The sequence below is a fragment of the Ambystoma mexicanum genome, chromosome 9 (genome assembly GCF_040938575.1).
Source record: "Ambystoma mexicanum isolate Mex_15411 chromosome 9, UKY_AmexF1_1, whole genome shotgun sequence".
NCBI lineage: Eukaryota > Metazoa > Chordata > Amphibia > Caudata > Ambystomatidae > Ambystoma > Ambystoma mexicanum.
Window position 1 is genome coordinate 54,752,284 of NC_090931.1, and position 20,432 is coordinate 54,772,715.

Sequence of the window (20,432 nt, forward strand, 5' to 3'; positions counted from 1 at the left end):
ATGGCCGTTCATGCAGCCCAGTGTGTTTATGCACCTGCTGCAGGGCTCAGTGTGTAATCTGAACGTTGCAAATTTGGCCCCTATGGAAGGGCGACTCCTCATTTCATGTTTTGACTATGAAATGTAGGGCCAATTCATCTGTTCAGTCATACGAACATATTAACAATAAGACAGGTGTGTTTACTGGGTAGGTCACAGCTGCGCCACCAGAAAAACATCCTTTCACCAGATGGTGCGATCCTGAGCAGATTACGTAGTATCCATGCCCAGCTGCCAAAATGTGTAGTGCCTAGAAGCGGGATCAACACAGCCGTGCTAGGCGCTACTTGTCTGTAGGGTACAGCCGCGCAGAGAGGGCAACGGGTGCGCACAAGTCGATCCCGCAGCCCACATCATGCGAGTGCACATCGATGTGTCCTGCCCGGGCTCCAGTACACATTCCGCCTGGTTGCTGTCACTGTGGCAACGCGTGACGCCGCGCCCTGAAATGTGTGTGGGATCTTAAGGGTCAGGAGAAGGCAGAGCACAGCGTGTCCCAGCACTGCGTGAGAAGCGCGTGCGCATGTGATGTGCACCCGGAGAGCCGGCAGCATGGCCTCTCCACCAGACATGCCGAGGTGTCACTTCCAGCGACTTCCAGGGACGGGCGTGGCCGCGTGGGTCTGGCTGCGCCCTCCTGTGTGCAATTACACAGCCACCGCTCGTCACGTTCACTTCGCCAAAAAACGATCCCTTCCCTCAATAGCGTTGCACAGAAGCCGCCCGGTGCTCTGGGAGCGTGGGAACATGTGCTCACTTCCACACCAGGTCACATTCCTGCAACTGGCTGGCTCACAGACAAGGACCCAGTACTGCAACCTGCCTGTGACATGTCATGCCGTGTCATGCCACCGTACCTGTTTATCTGTGCGCTGGGGGGTTTCACGCTCTCCTCAAGCTGTCCTCTGCCCCTTTCTTCCATGTCATGGTGTGCCATGTTATGCCATGTCCTGCTGTGCCATGTCATGCCATCTAATGCTGTGCCGTGATAGGTGTTATGCCATGCCATGCTGTGTCATGCTAAATTCCATGTAACGTTATGCTATGCTGCATCATGTTGTGGCATGCGAGATGCCATGTCATGTTATCCAATGTAATGCCATGTCATGTTGTGCCATGCTAGGCACCAGGTTATGCCATGTCATGCTGTGCCATACTAGATGCAATGTCATGTTATGTTATGCTGCATCATGCTGTGCCATGCTAGATGCCATGTCATGTTATGTTATGCTGCATCATGCTGTGCCATGCTAGATGCCATGTCATGCTGTGCCATGCTAGATGCTATGTCGTCTTGTGTTACTGGCGGCTTTTTATATCGTTTGCATGGACTCAGGGTGTCATGCCTCGCCGTGCTACACTGTGCTGTGTTCCATCCTGTTATGCGGTACCATGCTGTACTATTGAATTTGTTACAGTTGTTCTCGCCTGTGTTATGCGATTCTATCCTTTGCTCCTTTATCTTATTCTACACTATGCTTTCTTTTGTTTTGTTAATTTATGCTAGCCTATGCTGTGTTTTGTTATGCTCTGTGATTCTGTGCTTTTATTTGTTAACATCTGCTGTGTTTTATGTTATGCTACCCTTTTCTCTGTTTTGTGGTTGTGGTGTCCTAGGTCTGTTTTTTATGTCAAGCTGTCCTTTTCGCTGTTTTGTTGTTATCCTGTCCTTGGTCCGAGTTTAATGTTATGCTATCCTTTGCTCTGTTTTGTGGTTGCGGTGTCTTTTTTCTGTTTTTTATGTTATGCTATCCTTTGCTCTGTTTTGTGGTTGTGGTGTCTTTTTTCTGTTTTTATGTTATGCTATCCTTTGCTCTGTTTTGTGGTTGTGGTGTCTTTTTTCTGTTTTTTATGTTATGCTATCCTTTGCTCTGTTTTGTGGTTGCGGTGTCTTTTTTCTGTTTTTATGTTATGCTATCCTTTGCTCTGTTTTGTGGTTGTGGTGTCTTTTTTCTGTTTTTTATGTTATGCTATCCTTTGCTCTGTTTTGTGGTTGTGGTGTCTTTTTTCTGTTTTTTTATGTTATGCTATCCTTTGCTCTGTTATGTAGTTGGGTTGTCCTTGGTCTGTGTTTTATGTTATGCTACCCTTTGCTCTGCCATGCGGTTCTGTGTTATGCTGTGTTCTGCTCTGATATGCTTTGCAATGCCATGTTATTCTGGGCTATGTTTATCTGTGCTGTGCTGTGCTATTCTATTCTGTGCTGTGCTATTCTGTGATATGCTTTCCCGTGTCATGTGATTCTGTGCTATGCTATGGTATTCTGTAATGCTGTGTTATGCGATGTTACGCTGTGCCGTGCCATGCTATGCTATGTTGCACTCTGCTTTGCTACACTGGCGTGTGCTCCGTTGTGTGCTATTAAATATGTTAAGCTAACGTTATGGTGATTTCCTGTGTTACGCTATGTTACGCCACGCCAGTTATGTTATGTTTACAGGTTCCAAGTCCCTAGGCAGGTAACCGCGTAGTTTTTGAGGGAGGGGGCGCTTTACGCACTCTGTTTAAATGTTGGAATAAGGGCGGCGGGGGCAGGTGCCCTGTGACTAGCTTGCTTGCAGTAGTATCAGGCGATGCGAAGGTGTAACATGTGTATTTCCTAAGTGCCGTGCGGGGCCTCTTGGCGCTAGTAGTGGATCTGGCAGGTGGCCCCGCGCGCGCAGCGCCTGCGGGTCCTTTGGAAGGCCGCGTTGGTAATTACAGGAAAGGTTCACTTCTGGGTCTCCCAGTGGGGGCTGCCCTTGTAGGCAGGTCCTGGGGGGCGACACGGAGGGGGGGGCAGCCAGCTCAGCCCCCCTGGAAGTGATGCTTCCACCACCGCGCAGGAAAGAGTTAATGAGGGCTGAGAGAAACCCTCGAGAAAGCGAGAGCTCTGGGAGCTGACGGCCGGGGGAGGGAGCTCCCTTCCCGCCGCCTCATTGGCTTTGAAAGTTTTCCTGCGGACCTTTCTGCCTTTTTTCGAGTTCCCTCTCCCCTTCGCCCCCCTCCCGGGAGCCCGGAGGGGAGGAGGCGGTGGGCGAGATCGAAAATAAACCTGGGACGCGAATGCGGCGGCGGCGTATAAATACCGCGCGCAGGGCGTCTGGGCCAGTGGCCCTGCGGGGACAGGGGACGCCAGGGGCAGGGAGGCAGGCAGCCGACGACGAGCTCTCTCAGCTTGAGGACCCCCCACTCTGCGTGATTGAGTCGCCCATCCCCCACTCTGCGTGATTGAGTCGCCGAGGACCCCCGTCCCCCCAACTCTGCGTGATTGAGTCGCCTCTCTCAGCTTGAGGACTCCCCCACTCTGCGTTATTGAGTCTCTCCGCTTGAGGATCGCCCCACTCTGCGTGATTGAGTCTCTCAGCTTGAGGATCGCCCCCACTCTGCGTGATTGAGTCGCCCTTTGGGCTATTGTTGCTGGTCTTGCTTGGCGTGGATGTGGAGGAAGGGGACCAAGGGGGGCTCCCCCGGATCTCAGGCTATAGGTGCATAGCGAGAAAGAGCGGTGCCGGTCTGGAGAGTAGCGTGTCCTGAGGAAGGCTTAGTTGACATGAGCTGAAACGTGTCGGCTTGCTTGATAACCCTCTATTTGCTGCGCTTCCTTGTATGGGTCTTTTAATGCTATCTGTATATGTATATATATATATATAATACTATTGGGTTACTTGTCTCTGGCGCACCCCCACTTTCCAGAGCGCCCCCAGACTTGCTCCGGAGTTGGTGGGGTCCTGCTTTTTAGACTTGTTGCAGCTGGCTGGTTGGGGGGATGCTTTCTACACCTCGAGCCCATTCCTTGGGTGCTGTGGGCTGGTCTGTGCCAGTGGCTTTGCTGCTGCTGGTAGCTGGCGCCCTGGCGGCGCCCGGTGGGCGCCTGCACCGCAGCGCTCCTGGCAGGGGCCTGGGAGGGGCAGAAGAGCAGCAGACGGTGCCCGTCCGCCTGCTGGGCATCCCTGGGCAGGTGTTGTACAGACTCTCGGCTTTTGGCAGGGTCTTTGTGCTGCGGCTGGCGCCCGATGCCAGCTTCTTAGCCCCGGGTCTGCGGGTTGAGCACTTGGGCCGGGGGCGAGATAGGAGCGAGACTGGGGGGTCCACGGGGAGCAGGGGTCTTAGAGAGTGCTTCTTCTCGGGGACAGTGAATGGGCGTGGAGACTCGCTGGCAGCAGTCAGCCTTTGCCTGGGCATACGGGGCTCTTTCCTCACAGAAGGCGAGGAGTACCTCATCCAGCCTGCCAGCCCGAGTGAAGAGCACCCGCCAGGGGCAAGGGCGGGCAGCAGCGCCCGGCAGGGGTGGGACACCTGGCTGCTGAGGCCCGAGACCCACCTGAAGCCTCATCTCATCCGCCGGCGTGGGGGCGCGGGGACTCTGGGGGCCAAAGCTGCAGGACCTGGCACAGCCAGTGCCCACAGAGAGGCCACCGCAGAGGAATGGGCGGAGCCGGAGCCCGCCCGCAGCCGGAGGTTCGTGTCCGAAGCCCGCTTTGTGGAGACCCTACTGGTGGCTGACGCCTCCATGGCCCGCTTCTACGGGGAGCAGTTGCAGGTAAGATGCCCCCCGAATCTATCTCCCTAATAAAGGGCCAGTGGGGGGAGGGGGGTGGGTTCAAATAGAGGCTGTGTGTTGTGCTGTTGCCTATGACTTGTGCAAAGTGTGAATTCAAAGGCAAACATGCGGACCCGTGTGGGTTTGGGCCGATAGCCCGCGCCCCCGCTTCGATGCGCTGCCCTTTCAGTGCCGTCACATTCACCCATCCGTGCTTTGCTGTATGTAAATAAGCCAATCCCTTCCGATCACTGTGGTTTATCATGAAAGGGAAACCAAGATGGTTAGTGAGAGTTCAAAAGCCTGACATTACAGTTGGGAAAAGGAGCGCAAGTTGCATAATTCTGAGGGCAAAAGACGATGCAATAAACGTCTACAGGGAAGAGGCAGGGGGCGCCACTTCCATGCAATAAAGTCGCCATAGTAAATCCCGCCGCAAAAAACGCCGATTTTCTTTAAATGCACTATTTTCTCAAATATATATGTGGGGGTGGGTAATGGTAAGTATTTATGTGACGGGAATTGCTGGGGGCGCTGCGGGGGTCCCCAAACCCCCCCATATATATATATATATATATATATATATATATATATATATATATATATATATATATATATATATATATATATATATATTATTTTTTAAAGAAGAAAAAAATCGGCATTTTTTACAGCGGGATTTATCATGGCGACTTTATTACTGGATGCCACTGACGGTTGGCATATATACCCAAAATTGCTGCTTAGTCCCTGTTACAGGCGCTCTTCGCGTTCCGCCAGGGCGCTCCCCGCGTTCCGCCAGGACAAAGCACCGAAGTATGGCTGCGTGTACAGGGCCATCCGCTCTTCTATTTAGCATTTCGGAAGGGATCCGTCTGCTTCCAAGCGATATTACTTCAGGTAGGAAAAATATATGAGGCCACATGGAGATACCGTGAATTGCCCAGGAGCACACGATTTGGTAAAGTGGGCAAACGAGTGAGCATGTGGGCGATGAGCGCCGGCTCCAAATTTGTCAATGACATCCTGTGTGATCTTGGGCGCAGCGCTTTCCTTCAACTGTGGACATTTGCAATATAAGCGAGTTTTGAAGTAGGGTTGAATAGACCAGATCCTGGAAAGGGCTGATTAAGGAAGAATGCTGCCTATTTCCACAGCCCTGATGAAAGCCTCCAAGGAAGTCGAAACTTCCTCTCCTGGGAATGCGACCTTTGGTCTATGCCTGCCCTGCCCTTCCGCACTCCCCCCTGACAATGCTCTAATGAGCCGCGCGCTCGCCCTCTGACGTGTCTCCCACGGATGTCATTTTGTGGCAGACGTGTGTCCTGTTGCCACTCTACGTTCCTGGGCACCCTCCGCCCCCATGCCCCCTGCATTTACCTTCTCACACGGAAGTCCAGCCAGGCAGCCACTAAGTCGTCTCCTGTTTGCTGGTCCTGCCCCTTCCTTTTTTTGATCAGAGCGCCCTTCCCCCACCATAAAACCAACATCAGAGGTGGTTTGTGGCTAAGTGTTAAAACATGGGGAGGTGCCCGCTATTCCCGGCGCTGTTCGTTTTCCAGGAACCCCTCTTTGATTCTGGGCAGATCGCTTTCTGGCGCATTGATAATATGCATAACATGATGGAACTACTGCAACTGCACGTTGTGTAATGTCCTAGTGTTCCCCCAATTACACGTACCCCAAGCATGTACATTCTCACTTCTGCCATCACCCCCACACATGAGTGTACAGCGCCTCGTGTCACAGATTCTTCTGTTCTCTGTAAAGCGCTCCGCTGCTGGCGAAGCCCGGTGCGTGCTTTGTGAAATGCATAAAACATGGTTTAAGATAACACTGGCTGCATTGCTTGTGACCAGACACTTCCGCTCCTCAGGCGCACACATCTCTCTTTCTTGAAATGGAGCGGGTGTTTTTTTAACTCCAGGTCAAACTGGGTCATAGAGTCTAGAGGTCATGGGCGTCTCGGAAGCAGCCTTTTGGGCGCTGAAAGCGAGCAACCACACGCGTAGAACAATGGACACGCAACTTGCAAACCCGTCTTCCTATGCGCCAGCAAAAGCGAAGAGCATTTACAAAGAAGCCATACAGGAAATCCGGTAGGCTGCGAGTAAAGCGCTTGCTGTAGAAAAATGTAGCAGGAGGGTGCGAGGCACTGTACAGTGCATATGTACGTTCTCGACTCTGAAACTAGGCGCAGTGCTGGAATCAAAGCTGTCATTTCACTCAGGCCAATGTATCCCACACACTTACACTGAGTACCAGGATATAACAGGTTATGAACGCCAATAGAATCGTTTTATTCAGCTCTGGGCCGATCGTCCTTAAAACGACTCAGTAGTGGCGAGCAGGTTTCGCTTTGACCTTTACCGTCAACGCCCAACCTGCTGAGCTATCCAACCGGCTTCACGTGCTATCACACTTTGATCACTCGCGCACGTGCAGTTTTCTGTACTTCTGTCCGAATCGTGGCCCTGTTCCCTGCCTTTACTGCCGTGTTCATGCCAAGCACGGCAGCCCGCCTGCGAGTCTCCCGATTTCCCCCGGGGCCTCCTCGACTCTCAGGGCGCGCTGCTTCCTAAACACTCCTGTTGCTGGCTGCGAAATCTTCTGACCGCTGAAGTCTCCGGCGGACTCGATGGTCGCTTTTCCGCGCACGAACAGAACAGCGGCACCGTTGTGCTACCCGGTGAAAAGGCTCAGATGTCACTTTCCCCACCTGAGTCCTGGCTAGTTTGGATAGGCATGTGTGCAAGGGCTGGCCCGACCCTCTAAAGAGATGCCAAACAACATAGCAATTATTTATTTACCACTCACCACAAAGTTAATGGTCGCTTGGCGCTAGAATAACAGATGTGTTACCATCTAAATGAATGAATGGTACACGTTTTAGACCTCCGAAAGATGGAAATCGGAATGGGGTATATATTGGGTGATGTGTTGCTTATGTATAAGCCCCAACCCGGTATTTCAGCAGGTGTTCAACCCCACTGAGCTATCTCCCTCATTCGTCTTTCGCACCATTTTACTTTTACCGATGGTTTTGAAGCCAGGCTGCCATCTGGGTGCATTAAGGCCTCACTTTGCTGCAATAAACTAAAACAGGGCCTCCCGGCCACTTAGCACGGGCAGGCAACGCTGTTACGGGAGCAGTGCGCAAAGTGGCATAGTCAGTGCTTTAAGTGTATTTGTAATTGTATTTATTGTTTTATATAGCGCCTTAATCCAAGGCGCTTTACAATGAACAACAATATATACAATAAACATGGAACAGTAGAAGCAATAACGGTAAACATGAGTCAAACCAGAAACTCGGCAAGTAGAGCAATTTACATATGAGAAAGAGCAGGAGAGGAGGGGGTGTGTGGAACGAGGGGGGAGAGAGAGAGTAGTGAGTAAGTGAGTAGTAGGAAGCAGGGAGATTTAGAAGAGTTGGGGAAGATAAAGAGTACACAGAGAAGGGTACAAGAAAGAGGGAAAGAAGGGTGTGAGGGGGAAGGGGATCAGGGAGGGAATGAAGAAGAAGAGATTTCAGTGAGGAGTGGAAGGAGAATAAGAAGGGGAGGAACGGATAGAGAAAGGTAGGGAGTTCCAGCGTAAGGGAGCAAGGAGCTGAAAGGAACGGAAACGAGAAGAGGCACAAGGGGGGGACTGAAAGTAAGAAGAGATCGGCAGAACAAAGGGAGCGAGAGGGGGTGTAAAACGAGAGAAGAGAGGAGAGGTAAGGAGGAGCAAGGTTGGGAAGAGATTTAAAGACCAGGCAGAGGAAGTGGAATTGAAGTTGGGAATGGAAAGGAAGTCATCCTAGCTGAGAAAGTGAGTTGGAAATGGAGTCATGGGATAAGAAATTGAGGCGGGCCCTCATTTGGGGGCGTGGCTTGTCTGATAGGCGTGGCCTAAAACTTGAAGGCTTGGACTAAACAAGAGCATGTAAAAATGAAGAGGGGGGGTCTCGTCTACATAACTAAGCGCATACTGCAGCACTGCTGGTACAACCAAAACGTGTGGTCCTGGGCACATCATGTAATTGCACTACGTCTTATCTGCAGCACTCCAAGACCTGGTGCAGTAAATAGTGACAGAGTGCGGTATAATGCTGCAGCATACAGCAGCGTAGCCCCACAGCGTGCGCTTCTTTGCTGCCACTCTCCGTGTCCAGTGAAATAAGAAAACAAATATTATGGTAGTTCAGCCAAATGAAATGGCTCGCCCGCGCGGCGTCACACAATGTGGTTATGTGCTTCAGTTGGGACCTGCGAGTTACATGTTCCAGGAGAAATATTTGACTCAATATTTATACCCATTACCTGAGATAGTGCAGAGTGCACAGATAATCCGACAATATAAAATTGATTAATGCAAAATAGGACCTCCCCGTCCCTCCCACCAACCTGCTGCACAAAACGTTCTTCAGGGGTTCACCAACAGGATTTATTATAGCGTGCTCCCTTGCTCGCAGGAGATTGGGGAGGCAGCCAGGACAGCACTTGAAAGAAAACAGGTGTCATTTTAGTATTGAGGACTTTTAGGTCCTCTGAAACTTCACTCCGTTTTTTGATAGTAGCACTAGTGGCCGCCAGCCTTGAGAAATTATAGAGGAGCTGTGTTCCATTCTTATCCACAGCACTGGCATCTGTTTTGACTCCCTCAAGACCCTATAAAGAACAATTGTGCAGCACTTCTAAGTTCTCAGGAGTTTGTGTCATCTAGGCATGAGCTCTGCGACCGCCACGTGTGTGGGCCTCTTTGGGTTGATATCCCACATTATGGTGTGCCGCTGTAGAAGCCTACATGGTTTAGTGTTGTGTAAATACGTAGAGGTCCCACTGGAATGAATATTTCCAGTTCTGTAGGCCCCGCCTGGAGTATTGAGTGATATTCTGCAGTACTGGGTCCAGTTCTGGAGGCCCCGTCTGGAGCACTGAGCTATATTCTGCAGTACTGGGTCCAGTTCTGGAGGCCCCGTCTGGAGCACTGAACTATATTCTGCAGTACTGGGTCCAGTTCTGTAGGCCCCGTCTGGAGCACTGAGCTATATTCTGCAGCACTGGGTCCAGTTCTGTAGGCCGGCCCCGTCTGGAGCACTGAGCTATATTCTGCAGTACTGGGTCCAGTTCTGTAGGCCGGCTCCGCCGGGAGTACTGAGCTATATTCTGCAGCTCTGGGTCCAGTTCTGTAGCCGGCCCCGCCTGGAGTACTGAGCTATATTCTGCAGTACTGGGTCCAGTTCTGTAGGCCCCGTCTGGAGCACTGAGCTATATTCTGCAATACTGGGTCCAGTTCTGTAGGCCCCGTCTGGAGCACTGAGCTATATTCTGCAGCACTGGGTCCAGTTCTGTAGGCCGGCCCCGTCTGGAGCACTCAGCTATATTCTGCAGTACTGGGTCCAGTTCTGTAGGCCGGCCCCGCCAGGAGTACTGAGCTATATTCTGCAGCACTGGGTCCAGTTCTGTAGGCCGGCCCCGCCTGGAGTACTGAGCTATATTCTGCAGTATTGGGTCCAGTTCTGTAGGCCCCGTCTGGAGCACTGAGCTATATTCTGCAGCACTGGGTCCAGTTCTGTAGGCCCCGTCTGGAGTACTGAGCTATATTCTGCAGCACTGGGTCCAGTTCTGTAGGTCGGCCCCGTCTGGAGCACTGAGCTATATTCTGCAGTACTGGGTCCAGTTCTGTAGGTCGGCCCCGCCTGGAGTACTGAGCTATATTCGGCAGTACTGGGTCCAGTTCTGTAGGCCGGCCCCGCCTGGTGTACTGAGCTATATTCAGCAGTACTGGGTCCAGTTCTGTAGGCCCCGTCTGGAGCACTGAGCTATATTCTGCAGTACTGGGTCCAGTTCTGTAGGCCCTGTCTGGAGCACTGAGCTATATTCTGCATTACTGGGTCCAGTTCTGTAGGCCGGCCCCGTCTGGAGCACTGAGCTATATTCTGCAGTACTGGGTCCAGTTCTGTAGGCCCCGCCTGGAGTACTGAGCTATATTCTGCAGCACTGGGTCCAGTTCTGTAGGCCCCGTCTGGAGCACTGAGCTATATTCGGCAGTACTGGGTCCAGTTCTGTAGGCCGGCCCCGTCTGGAGCACTGAGCTATATTTTGCAGTACTGGGTCCAGTTCTGTAGGCCGGCCCCGCCTGGAGCACTGAGCTATATTCGGCAGTACTGGGTCCAGTTCTGTAGGCCGGCCCCGCCTGGAGTACTGAGCTATATTCTGCAGTACTGGGTCCAGTTCTGGAGGCCCCGTCTGGAGCACTGAGCTATATTCTGCAGTACTGGGTCCAGTTCTGTAGGCCCCGTCTGGAGCACTGAGCTATATTCTGCAGCACTGGGTCCAGTTCTGTAGGCCGGCCCCGTCTGGAGCACTGAGCTATATTCTGCAGTACTGGGTCCAGTTCTGTAGGCCGGCCCCGCCTGGACTACTGAGCTATATTCGGCAGTACTGGGTCCAGTTCTGTAGGCCGGCCCCGCCTGGAGTACTGAGCTATATTCTGCAGTACTGGGTCCAGTTCTGTAGGCCCCGCCTGGAGTACTGAGCTATATTCGGCAGTACTGGGTCCAGTTCTGTAGGCCGGCCCCACCTGGAGTACTGAGCTATATTCGGCAGTACTGGGTCCAGTTCTGTAGTCCGGCCCCGCCTGGAGTACTGAGCTATATTCGGCAGTACTGGGTCCAGTTCTGTAGGCCAGCCCCGCCTGGAGTACTGAGCTATATTCTGCAGTACTGGGTCCAGTTCTGTAGGCCCCGCCTGGAGTACTGAGCTATATTCGGCAGTACTGGGTCCAGTTCTGTAGGCCCCGTCTGGAGCACTGAGCTATATTCTGCAGCACTGGGTCCAGTTCTGTAGGCCGGCCCCGCCTGGAGTACTGAGCTATATTCGGCAGTACTGGGTCCAGTTCTGTAGGCCGGCCCCGCCTGGAGTACTGAGCTATATTCGGCAGTACTGGGTCCAGTTCTGTAGGCCAGCCCCGCCTGGAGTACTGAGCTATATTCTGCAGTACTGGGTCCAGTTCTGTAGGCCCCGCCTGGAGTACTGAGCTATATTCGGCAGTACTGGGTCCAGTTCTGTAGGCCCCGTCTGGAGCACTGAGCTATATTCTGCAGTACTGGGTCCAGTTCTGTAGGCCGGCCCCGCCTGGAGTACTGAGCTATATTCGGCAGTACTGGGTCCAGTTCTGTAGGCCGGCCCCGCCTGGACTACTGAGCTATATTCGGCAGTACTGGGTCCAGTTCTGGTGATCCCAGAGAGGATATTGTGTGTAGTTTCGGAAGTACCATGTGGAGGTTTGGGTGCATGGCTGGTGGTTTTCATCTGCAGTATTGCAAAGTCTCCACCCTTTCAATTAGGACTGGAGCTTTTAAAAATAATAACAAGTCCTCTACTAAAGATTTGCACTTCCATCACCTCTTTCCTTTTGCAAATGACCATTGCCATTCATGCTTTATTTGCAAAAGGGAGATGTGTTGTCTGGGAGGTTAAGGCCTTTCCCCCTGAAGTGAAGGCTTTCAGATGCAAATGTCTCATCCATGGGGTTAATGGGTCAAACGTTAGCACCCTTTTGTCTCCACTCCTGTTGTGCCTGTTACAGGGCACAACAGGGAGTGGAGACAAAGGGGTGTTCATGGTGGGAACGCTGTGCGTTTACTGAGCTGTGACTAACAAGTACCAGACAGCCCCAGCTTTGCTTTGGAGTCCTGCACTTCTGTCAGTCACAGCTGCCTGTCTTGTTGACAGCGGGCTCATCTCCCGTCGAGGCTACGGCCGTGGTGGGACAATGACCCGCAGTGAAGTGGTGGGACCGGTGTCCCGGCAAGGCCCTGTCTCAGCCTCACTTTTTGGAGACTGCCGGGGCCCAGCCCCGGCAGGCCCCGGCCCGCTTAAAGCACTGGGTATAGTGGAGGAGGCCGTCATCGACTCGCTTAATAAACCTGACCCCTCCCCACTGCCTAACTCCCTGAACCCCACTGCAAGTCTCAATGGAGCTTTCTTCCAGAATGTTCCTGAGATGGACTCGCTTCTTCGAAAGGAAAGGTGCATCTTGGGAAGAAAGAGCATCTGAAGCTAATCGAAGAGAGGTTCTTGTCGTTGTCCTTGGGTTCACCACACTACGACTTTACCCACACACGCCCAGAGTGCACACACATACAGATACACACACACTCTGTCCAAATTATTGTTTCTGTGGAGACACTCTGATTGAGAAATGTAAATGAAAAAATGTGTTTGTTGCTGCTTCGCCATCATGGCTTAAAGACAGGCGTTCCAGCATGCTGCCTGTATGATGCCTGTATGATCCCATGTAATAGTCCCTCTGACTAGCCACCATTCACATATCTGAGGTTTTTTTGGGTAATTCCCTCATCTGCACTCTTCCTGCAGAACTAGATGCTACAAAAAGAACTGGAAAAAGAGAAGGCATCAGCCCAGGTCATTCTGCGACTGACCAACAGATGTCAGTATTGCATCACTGTAAACTTGCTTCCTCTTCCATATGTAATTCATCGCAGTTCTAGGCCTAGTCACTGGGTGGCACTGCTGCATATCTTTCTGTGTGCTCCTTCCCAATTTGTCATCCCATGCCACACTATGACTGGCCTCCAGGTGTCGCCGATGCACAGTGTGACACTTCATGTGTCATCCAAAGATGTTCTCTGACTGGCCTCCAGGTGTCACTGCTGCAATACTTTCCACATGCTTCCTCTCCAATATGTAAGAAAATGCAGTTCTATGGCTGGCCACTGGGTGCCAGTGGTGCCCTAATTTCCATGTGCTTGCATGATATACTGCAGGGCAGGACGTTTTGGCGCAGCGCCTTTGGCCGCAGATCCCCTGTCGGTGCCCTGTTGGCCGCAGCCAGCAGGCTGCAGGAATCTATCGATGCCAGCATGTTTCAGCATATAATCGGGGACATCCTTTAGGGGTCGCCAGGGGTCGCAACCATGAGGTCTCTCTTGCTACCCCTGTGGTCTCCCTTGCTACCCCAAAACATGTTTTTTAAATGCAAGCTCCTGGGCTGTGACCAGCGCCATGTGGCTCTTTGTTCTGGCGTGACTGGCTTTCTTGTTCAGGCCTCTTAAAAAACAGGGAGTTCTCCAATTACACTTTGAGTAGTGACCCTAAATACGAAAGAATAGGAATACCAAATAATGTGTCTTTATGGAATTCCATACAATAATTGCTAGACTCAATAAAGGTTTATTTCAGGCACACTTCAGAGGGTGAGTCATTGATTTAGTCTGTTCTTAAACACCTCAACTCAGCCTTTCATCCTGCTGTGGTTGATAAATGAGTACCAACACAGGTTGGGTGATATTTTATGCATATTTTTCTATATAAAGCGCTTAAGCCTAAGAGCTATATAATTACACATCATTATCATTTGGCCTTGGATGTCTACTTGCATTCACAGTAATTTGCTAATATGTGCCTTTACACACTGATATTAACGATACATATGGCGATCCATTCCTGTACGAAATGTACATCACATTATAGTGATACTATGACCATATCTTTCGTTGTGTACTTGGGAACAATGCTATGCAATGGCACGTCCTGTTTTGTCAAGGAGTGAAAGGTTGTGTTCTATCGCTTCCCGTGATATCACTTCGGGTGGGGTCAAATGACATCACTTCCTGTGATGTCATCAGAGGTCAAGGGTCGCGTGATGTCACTTCCCCTACCCCTGGCATTTTGGTGAAATGACGTCCATGCATATGAACCTGTGCTACATTTTTTAAAGCAATGGTAGCTACCTCGCTCTCTTCAAGCCCCAGCACTTAGCCACAAGACCGAAGGGATATTATAGTTTAAAGGTGCACGAATGTAATACCCTGAAATCATATACATGTGGCTGCAGGTAAGTATTAAACGTGTGTCTGAGAACCGTCACTGCCGTTTGGTCTTCTGGCTCCATCCTGGCCCTTCAAGGCCAGCCTCCGGGGTCCAGATGCCCCTGGCTGCAGTGACCCCTCCTCGCGTGTCACCCAGGGCCGTACTCTGGCCATTGACAGTCACCTGATGTCTGTGCTGCAGATGACAAGATAGCTTAGGGGTGCATAGCCCCTCTGCGGAGATCAGTATGCATTCAGAAAGTCTTAGGTTTGACTCCGCCTTTTATCCTTTCTAAGATGATGAGTTGAGTACCTTTGGGCTGTGAAAATGAAACAACGTTTGATTAAAGCACAAGGAAGGATAGTCAAGTAGAACGTGCCATATACAATACAAAGTATTATTATTCAGTATTATGAATAATGATAATATGAGTCATTATTACACTAATGCACCTTCTGGCATGTTACCAGACGTGGCACTAGGACTGGACCCCATGTGGCCACTGCCACGTCGGTGCCCAGTTCTATTTTCCGCTGCCACCCAGCTGTATTTCAGTTAAGCGTGGCAGTGCCCCGCGTGTGGGCAGCCCTCGCCACTGATGTGTGCTTTTGAGCTCGGGCATGGCCGAGGCACACGGGTAGGTTAAGACGCAGGAAGGTTTGCGAGGGACCTCGAATTCCTATCACCCAACAGAGACACCGTCTTCTCCAAATACCTCTCAGCGGAATTCAGAGCGTGTGCACCGAAAAGCGAGGGCGTGGCCGGCGATATAACGCCATATCAGGAACGCTCTAGGCTATGACGGGGCGGTTGCAGAAACGCCCTCTGCATTCTGGTTTACGCTGCACCCGTCCCCGGGAGTCGCCCCGTTGGCTGCCATGGGGGCACCTTTCCTGGTGGGGGCGCTCAGAGGCCCGGATATGTCTCCCCACCACTAGACCGGTTCAGCTTTTTTGATAGACGGCATCTGATTGGTTGGGGTCGGCTGATAAAAAGTTCAGCTGCTGCTACGTGTCCCCTGTTCCCTCGTGAGTTTGGCGGCGGGGGCGGGTGAGGGGGGTCCCACTTTTGCATTGTGTAGGCAGGGGTCGCTGCCAGCTGGATGCACGTCGGTAAACGCCACCTAGTGGCTTGTGCAGCAGGGGTGCCTGTGGGCCTTCTCCCGGCTCTGTAGGTTTAGCTCGTGACAGCGCGGCAGATGGCATGCTTGGCATCGCCCGGGTATGATGACAGGGTAATCGTCCTAGTATCACTGTCAGCAGCCTGGCATATCAAGCAGCACTCTATCACTGGTTCACCTGTGGTATCCTGAGCGCACTGGCATCCTGCTGGCACCCTCCGAGGCTTGGTTGCATCAGAAAAGCCCTCTAGTGTCACTGGCATCGCCCATGCTAATTGCACCCACACACAATTGGCAGCACCATGTCAGATTTAGCAGAAGAACAAGGTGGTTGGTAACTCCCTGGCATGTCGATCAGTATCACCTGCCGCCCTTTGGCACAGGGAGGGGTCTGATGCCAATGTGATGCCAAGACTGCATTCTGGACACATTCAGCATGAGACGGTGGCCACTGGCAGCGCAATAATGATGTTGGCAGCACCCTGGCATACTAATCAGTGCCACGTACAGTCCCTTGGCATAGTGAGGTGTATATTCTAATGATGCGCGGGCACCTGGTATTTTCAGAAGTACCTCTGAGGGTAAGGCTGCACGTGGGCACCTTGGCAGCACCCCGGCATATAGAACAGCACCCCCGCACGGACAATGGTGATGTGTGTTCCCATGACTCTGCCCGGATTCCATCGTCACAAAGGGAGACCCTCCAGAACACAGCCAGAGAGCAGAGCCCAACACGCACGCGGGCACGCACGCGGGCACGCACGCACAAACACACGCATATCGCGTCACCTTCCACTCAGGGAATTCTGCTCACCCTCTCGAGCTGTTGTTCCTCCATCGATTCACGCGGAATCCACCGCGGCTCAGACACAACACACACACACACACACAGAGACCCTCCACATGCAAAGACACGCCAAGCACATGGAGCCGCATGGACGGCACCCGACTACATATGGATTCCCCAGCGACTTCTCCCCAGTGGCCTTCAAGACACTGGACAGCCTGGCCCCACAGAGAACTCCCACAGACACATGCACGCCTGCATAACGTCCACACCGTCCACACATGCACACAGCCTGCCATAGTGCACGCAGAGACCGCCTCACAACCGCATCCCACCCAGCCCCGCCCCCAATAAAACACGCTCTTGTAGTAGAAAAGGTAATTCGCCGAGTGCCCTCTTCACTCCAAGAGCTGTTCAAGCACCCCTGGTCCCCACAATCCCGGAAAGGCAGATGGGGCGGTGCCCGGGGGCCTCAGCGATACGAGGTCTGTGCATGAACACTGCTCCGCGTGGAGGGTCGCAGACCCCTGGCCTGTACTTGAATTGCAAATGTGAACCCCCCTTTCTTCGGCACTGGCAACCCTGCAGCAGCAGCCCCGGGAACATCCATACCCCAAAGACCCGTTAGCAGGATAGCTCCTGCGGTGCCTGCAGGACCCCACCTAGCGGCGGCAGCGGCACCTACAGGAGCTGCCTCTGACCTGTGTCTGGCAGTCCAACAGCCACTGACTGGGCCACCGTAAAGGGGCTGGAAACGAAAGAAATGCACGTAGTGATCCCAAAGGGGGCAGTGCCCAGAGTTCTGGGGGCAGAGCTGAGCCGAGTCTTGATAAGTAAGCGACAGTGTTATAAAGATTGTAAAAAACAAGAGAGAACTAAGATAGCACTGCTTCATAGGGATGCCATGAAACGTGCACAAGTCACACGATGAACTAACCTGGTAACAGATACCAGCACCAGCATAGTCAAAAGCCGAGCAAAACAGTTTGCTTGACTCCTTTTTTCTACCTTCCTGAACACAATCCTAAAATCACCAGCATGCAAAGTAATTTGAACTTGTAACATGCCTCTGTTTTACAACTGTACTGTTTACACCGAAAGAAACATGGGGCCTCATTATGAGTCCGGTAAGTACCGGCACGGCTGCCGCCGGAATCTTTTTTTTTTCCGGCGCCCAGCAATGGGGACCTACCAGGGCATTACAGGCCTGGTGGTCCCGGTAATTTCCTATTGCCGAAGCCAGAAAAAAATACTCCCCATTTCCATTTGAGTCCCATTGGACTCAATGTGAATGGGGAGGACGGAAGCACCGGCGCTGTTAATAACGCTGCTGGGGCTTCCGTCAAAGTCTGCGGCCGGGTGCCGTTCCTCCCACCAGGTCAGACCTGGCGGGCGGAAAAGCACCCACTCACAGACCTCGGAATGTGCCGATCTGGTAACAATGGTGCCGGTATTGTTACTGGCACCGGTGTTACCGGACCGGCACACTCGTAATGAGGGACATGGTGAAAGTAAATGCATGATACAATTGAGAAGAGTTCCCCGCAGCTTGCGAGCCTTCTAGAGCGGGGACAGGTGACCCCTCTGGGTGCAGTGTTGTCTGTAAATTCGGGCAAAGGCCTCATTCCAAGTTTGCCAGAGTAGTAAAAAGGTGCTGGCAATTCCATTACCCCCACTTTTTTGTGTGGTAACAGAATTAGCTCTGCCTTTACCGTGCTGCCAAATCCCAAGTTGGGCACTGAAGTGGAGGATTCACTTCATGAATCAGGTATGAAGTAAATCCTCCTCTTTAAAGCCAAAAATTGGCAGAATTACCGCAGCAGGTTTACCGCTCACGCTAATAACACCCAAACCCCCATGGAGTCTTATAGACTCAACAAATGGAGACTAGTACTGCCCTACCACCACTTGAAATCCCCTGGTAAATCCACGGGACCAAGCGGTAGTAATGGGAACCGATTTTGGCAGTAATTTAGTAGAATTATCACCGAATTACAGCCAAACTCGGATTGAGGCCCAGTGTTTTTACCAGATTCCAAATCCGAGGAAAACATCCCAATTCCAGCACTGCTCCTTGCAGACACAACATCCACAACAGAAACAACTGCAGCCACCCGGGGGGTACACTGCGCACTTGCAAGACCTCGCCCCCAAGACCCCCCAAAAGAGTGTGTTTCCCAAATGCATTCTTATACTGAAATATCACCAATGGAAGTATGCTGACATTACAAGTTAACCAGAGGATAAAAATGGCTAGTGTTCATTGCCACGGAAACCAGCAAACATTAAAAAACCTAGATGGATGGAATGGAAGGAAACAATGAGAAGCCTGAAAGACCCCCAAATACACGGCAGCACATATCCTCACAACCTCAGTTGCCTCTCCTGGCCTCACATATGACATCACAGGTAACATCACAAATGACATCATTCATGGCATTCCAGACACACGGTGGGAAATATATGAAACCTCTCTCCCCCTCTCTCTCTCTCTCTCTCTCTCTCGCTCCCTCCCTCTCACTATCTCTCTCTGTCTCACTCCATCTCAAGCTCTCTCTCTCTCTCTCTCTGTCTCTCTCTCTCTCTCTCTCTCGCTCCCTCCCTCTCACTATCTCTCTCTGTCACACTCCATCTCAAGCTCTCTCTCTCTCTCTCTCTGTCTCTCTCTCTCGCTCTCTCCCTCTCACTATCTCTCTCTGTCACACTCCATCTCAAGCTCTCTCTCTCTCTCTCTCTCTGTCTCTCTCTCTCGCTCTCTCTCTCTATCTCCCTCTCTCTCTCTCTCTCTCTCTCTCTCTCTCGCTCCCTCCCTCTCACTATCTCTCTCTGTCACACTCCATCTCAAGCTCTCTCTCTCTCTCTCTCTCTGTCTCTCTCTCTCGCTCTCTCTCTCTATCTCTCTCTCTCTCTCTCTCAATCTCTCTCTCAGTCTCTCTATCTCTCGGTCTCTCTCCCTTTCTCTTTCCGTCTCTCTCTTTCTCTCTCTCTTTCTCTCCCCCATCTCTCTCTCTCCCTCTCTCCCTCTGTCTCTCAATCTCTCCCACTCTCTCAATCTCTCTCTCAATCTCTCTCTCTCTATCTCTCAGTCTCTCAATCTCTCCCTTTCTCTCTCTCTCTCTCTCTCTCTCTCTCTCTCAGTCTCCCTCTCTCTCTCTCTCTCTCTATGTCTCTCAATCTCTCCCTTTCTCTCTCTCTCTCAGTCTCCCTCTCTCTCTCTCTCTCTCTCTCTCTCTCTCCCTCTCACTATCTCTCTCTGTCTCACTCCATCTCAAGCTCTCTCTCTCTGTCTCTGTCTCTCTCTCGCTCTCTCTCTCTATCTCTCTCTCTCTCAATCTCTCTCAGTCTCTCTATCTCTCGGTCTCTCTCCCTTTCTCTTTCCGTCTCTCTCTTTCTCTCTCTCTTTCTCTCCCCATCTCTCTCTCTCCCTCTCTCCCTCTGTCTCTCAATCTCTCCCACTCTCTCAATCTCTCTCTCTCTATCTCTCAGTCTCTCAATCTCTCCCTTTCTCTCTCTCTCTCAGTCTCCCTCCCTCGCTCTCTCTCTCTCTCTCTCTCCCTCTCTCTATCTCTCAGTCTCTCAATCTCTCCCATTCTCTCTCTCTTAGTCTCCTTCGCTCGCGCTCTCTCTCTCTCTCTCCCCCTCTCTCAGTCTCTTTCTCTCTATTTCCGCCTCTCTGCTCTCTCTCCCACACCCTCGCTCTTTCTCCCAGACACTCCTGGAGCCCAGGTCCCATGCACACATTCCTGCCCTATGCACGCGGCACGCCTCCATGTGATCACCACATGCGCTCCCCGCACTCACGGGCAGGCATTCCACCGATGCCCCCACTACCTGCGGCTCCACGTGTCCTGCGCGCCCTCCAGGCGCACACGTGTTCTCAGCCAGTCCTGTCCATACACCGCCTCGCCACGCATGCCCAGTGCTGGCACTCTGAAGGGCTGCAGCGCGTGGACGTGTTCCGCATCCACCAGCATTATTCCCTTATGCCACCAATCCATGCCTTTGCACTGACGCGTGAACATGAAGTTGAACACCTGTGTCGGATTTCACAACAGGGCGCTTCTTCCAGGCTTGCTGGAAATGTCTGATGTCTTCTTGAATCAGGGCGTGAAGGCAAGTTTATATGAAAGAAAGATTGTA

At 52.0% G+C, this 20,432-nt stretch overlaps 1 protein-coding gene across 1 annotated transcript in view; it reads left to right on the top strand.

Moving 5' to 3' along the window:
- The first annotated feature begins 3,107 nt into the window (after window positions 1–3,107).
- The window catches only part of ADAMTS8 (ADAM metallopeptidase with thrombospondin type 1 motif 8), a 123,930-nt gene continuing 106,605 nt past the window's right edge, over window positions 3,108–20,432 (top strand). The window contains exon 1 of the mRNA XM_069614131.1: window positions 3,108–4,561. Coding sequence (XP_069470232.1) covers window positions 3,788–4,561 — 774 coding nt within the window. The 5' untranslated portion in view covers window positions 3,108–3,787. The remainder of the gene's footprint in view (window positions 4,562–20,432) is intronic.